Source organism: Chelonoidis abingdonii, chromosome 1 (genome assembly GCF_003597395.2).
Source record: "Chelonoidis abingdonii isolate Lonesome George chromosome 1, CheloAbing_2.0, whole genome shotgun sequence".
Taxonomy (NCBI): Eukaryota; Metazoa; Chordata; order Testudines; family Testudinidae; genus Chelonoidis; species Chelonoidis abingdonii.
In genome coordinates, this window is record NC_133769.1 from 210115425 (window position 1) to 210119200 (window position 3776).

Sequence of the window (3776 nt, forward strand, 5' to 3'; positions counted from 1 at the left end):
ACCTCAAGGCTCCTTAGAAATGTGTGTTCTCTAAATAAAGAAACTAAATGAAAGAAAAATGTTTACCATGTTCCAACCAGTTCTCATATTGAATACACACACCAATACCCATAAACGTGATAGCAAGAAACAAGTCCCACTGAATACACTTAAGGGATGTCTACTCTGCAGTTGGGAAGTATGATTGCAGCATGTTTAGGCATACCTGAGCTGGCTCTGATCTAGCTAGATAAAAGCTAGCTAGAGTAACTGTATATAGACACCTTTAGAAAATTTCCACAAGAAATTAAATTAAGAAGTCCTGTTTGAATTGCTTGTCTATGTTAAGAGTTAGAGTCTGTTTTCTCTCTGGGTAGAGGTAGCCCCAGATAGCATAGCATGCTGGAAAGTAGCTACTGTCCACAGATATCTGGCACTGATTCTAACCAGACTGTCATTCTCAGGTCAGCCTCTGCATTTCTGCTGACCAGATTGCCTTAATCATGAGATCATGTTTTTCCACAGAAATCCCACTAATGCCTTTATTCTGTGAAAGTAGTATATAAAGAGGGAGGCTTTCTGAGTCTCCACTGTGTAGTCCAGCAAAGACATCACTGTCCCCAGAGACTGCAGTGTCTTCTCTCCACCGTCGAACTTGCAGAAGCAGAAAACATGGACATTACCATCCAGCACCCCTGGTTCAAACGAGCTCTTGGACCCTTATTTCCAAGCCGTTTGTTTGACCAGTATTTCGGAGAGGGTCTTTTCGATTATGATCTCCTGCCTTTGTTCTCTTCCACCATCAGCCCCTATTACAGGCACTCTCTCTTCCGCACCCTTCTGGAATCAGGCATTTCAGAGGTAAGACTCCTTTACTGAATACTATTTACCTCTGTTGTCAATTCATTAATAGCAACAACCGCCTGCTACTTTCCTTGATTCAGTTAGACTGTGTCAATTGGGTCTGATGTGAACAGGTGCAGGAAAACTAGCAGGTTTCCTGCAAAACACTAAGCCCACCTGACCATCACAAAAAATTATCACAGGAAATCTTAGCAAAGGAAATCATTTTTTTCCCTGTAAGAAATAGATTTGACCTATAGGTTTTTTACAATACTGTAAAAGGATCACTTTATGACCCTGCCAGCAGTTTGCCATGTGCTGGGGAAAAAACAAAGCTTCCTCTGTTACATGAACATTCATATTCAGCTTACTTTTGTTGGGGATGGGACTCCAGGTACAAATTCAATCTTGAGCATGAACATTCTCCTTTTGTTTCTTTTTTTCACCATCTCATGACCTCCATGTTACAATCCCATACTGGAAATACCAAGAACAGTTCTCCAAAGACTATATGCAAAATGAACATTTTGTTCATTGGGCTGTATTCAAAATAGTCAATCTGAAATGTCAAAGCGAGCGCAGATGTTCATTTTTTCTGCATTCTACTAACCTTCCCCGGGTTTCCTCCAAAAATCTAGCAGAAGCCCAGCAGAGCTAGAGCCGCAAGAACTTTATTAGACTTACAAGCCAGTCCACAAAACTGCAGATCACACTTTCTTCCTGAATCTATGCAGCTTTGCAGAGGAAGTGTGGTTTAAAAGTGAGAGTAAAAAGCAAAAGTGCTAGCTTAACAAAACAGATGAAGCTACATAACTGATATAATTTCACCGCTAGCTGCTGAGCACAATCTAAATGTCTAATAAATCTCTAATGACAGATTCTAAAAAATAATCGAGTGATGGAGTGACACAATGAGGGCAATGTGAAGGGATGCAAACTCAAGGAGCACTACGGATGTCTTGGAATTCTACCAGCCTTGCAATTACAGGGCCTTAGCCAAAGCACATTTACATTATTGGAGAACCCTATTGACTTCAGTGGGCTTTGGATCAGGCCCATAATCATTCTCTAGCCTTCTTAAATCACTTCTGAGACAATCATGCTCAGGGTGAAACTGAGAATTACTTTGTTTTTGAGTCAACAAATTATTGGTTAATTTTATTACCATATTAATTGCAGGTGAGGTCTGACCGGAACAAGTTTACAATCCTCCTGGATGTAAAACACTTCTCTCCCGAAGATCTGAGTGTGAAAATTATGGATGACTTTGTGGAAATCCATGGCAAGCACAATGAGAGACAGGTAAGCAGAAAAAGCAGGCAACTTTGGAGGGGAATTATCCTGTTCTTTTTTCTTTCTGACTTGAAGGTGTCCCTCAGTTGGGGAAGTACAAAAGGGAAGGATAATGTTCTCTACTTTTTCCAGAATTATTTTTCAAAGGTTAAACCCAAGTCACTAAATGAAGGTTCCCGGCTCTGGCAAAGATCAAACCTGATTTCTGATAATAATGAGAAAATTTGTCTGTTTATTTTCAATCATCATGTTCCATAACAGTCAGATGACAATATGCACTGTTCAGTAATAATGTCTGACTAGAAAAAGAATGTTATTCGAAGCTGTCAAAGAATGACTGAGTTTCCATAATCCAGGATTACTTGTGGAAAGCCGAGTTTTCATATGCTGGGTTGGACGAGAAGAGCAAAACAAACAAAACCAAAACAACAAAGGGCCTAGAGCTTGAAAATTGACCATATATGACATGGAAATTCAAGCGAGGATTGAAGTGTGAATAACAATAATAACAATGGTGGGAGGGAGGATGGGGCACAAACTCCTCTCATCCATGAAGACACTTGTTGGAAAAACAAAACTTCAGAGCCCAATCAGTATTTGCCATAAAGGGAGAAAAAAGCCACTTTAATGTCAGTCTTTCTTTTTATTTCACATTGTTTCAGCCAACAGCATCAGAGGAGCCAGAATTACAGTCTCTTGTTTCATTCACTGATGGTTCCAACATACTGAAATATAGGCATAGATTTTCAGAGCGCTGAGCACTTATAACTTCAACTGAAATAAGTGAGGCTGCAGGTGCTCAGCGCCGCTGACAGTCATGCCCAGCATTGTGTGGTAAGAGCCAAATTCTGCTCTGATTGACACCCTTTGTAGCTTGGTTGGCATGAGTGTTGTTGCACAGGATATCAGCCAAGGTAGGATTTGTCCCTAATAAATTGTAGTGTAGAATAAAATGCATATACATTCATAGCCGTGCCTGAGACAGTGGCTTTGAAATAACTGTTTGGAATTCAATGTAAACATGGAGTCACACTCTGATGATGTAGATTAAAATGTGCTATGGGATGTGCCTCAAGTCACACCAGGCACCGTTTCTTACTGAGCCATCTATTCCCTCTGTCTGTTGTCAGGACGACCATGGCTACATTTCCCGTGAATTCCACCGCAGATACCGCCTGCCTTCCAACGTGGACCAATCTGCCATCACCTGCTCCCTGTCTGCTGATGGCATGCTGACTTTCTCTGGCCCAAAAGTCCAGTCCAACATGGACACCAGCTACAGTGAGAGACCCATTCCTGTGTCCCGAGAGGAGAAGCCCGCCTCGGCTCCTTCTTCCTAGGCTGATCCTGCTGATGAAGCATCCAGGTGTCTGTCATCGTTCGCAGGCCTCATTCACAGAGTCATTACATAGGTATCAGTGAATATCTAGAGGGGGTTATTTTTTGTTTTAAATTTTTCTTGGATGACTGAGGGGCTGGGCGAGCAGCTAGTGGATTTTGAAGCTTAAGCCTAAACATTGTGATGTCAGGATGACATGAAACAAGTGTGCTGCCAAACCGATGTATTTGCTGAAAAGGTCTTTAAACTGTACTGGATTTTGGTAACATCTACCAAATATGAATGAGTGCACAATTAAATTCGCTCCCAACACACCCATCAT

At 41.4% G+C, this 3776-nt stretch overlaps 1 protein-coding gene across 1 annotated transcript; it reads left to right on the forward strand.

Moving 5' to 3' along the window:
- Positions 1 to 640: 640 nt before the first annotated feature.
- On the forward strand, positions 641 to 3495 carry CRYAA (crystallin alpha A). Its single transcript, XM_032790150.2, has 3 exons — positions 641 to 840; positions 2002 to 2124; positions 3246 to 3495. The coding sequence occupies exons 1-3, from the start codon at positions 652 to 654 to the stop codon at positions 3453 to 3455; spliced, it is 522 nt and encodes a 173-aa protein (XP_032646041.1). The 5' UTR covers positions 641 to 651; the 3' UTR covers positions 3456 to 3495.
- The last annotated feature ends 281 nt before the right edge of the window (positions 3496 to 3776 follow it).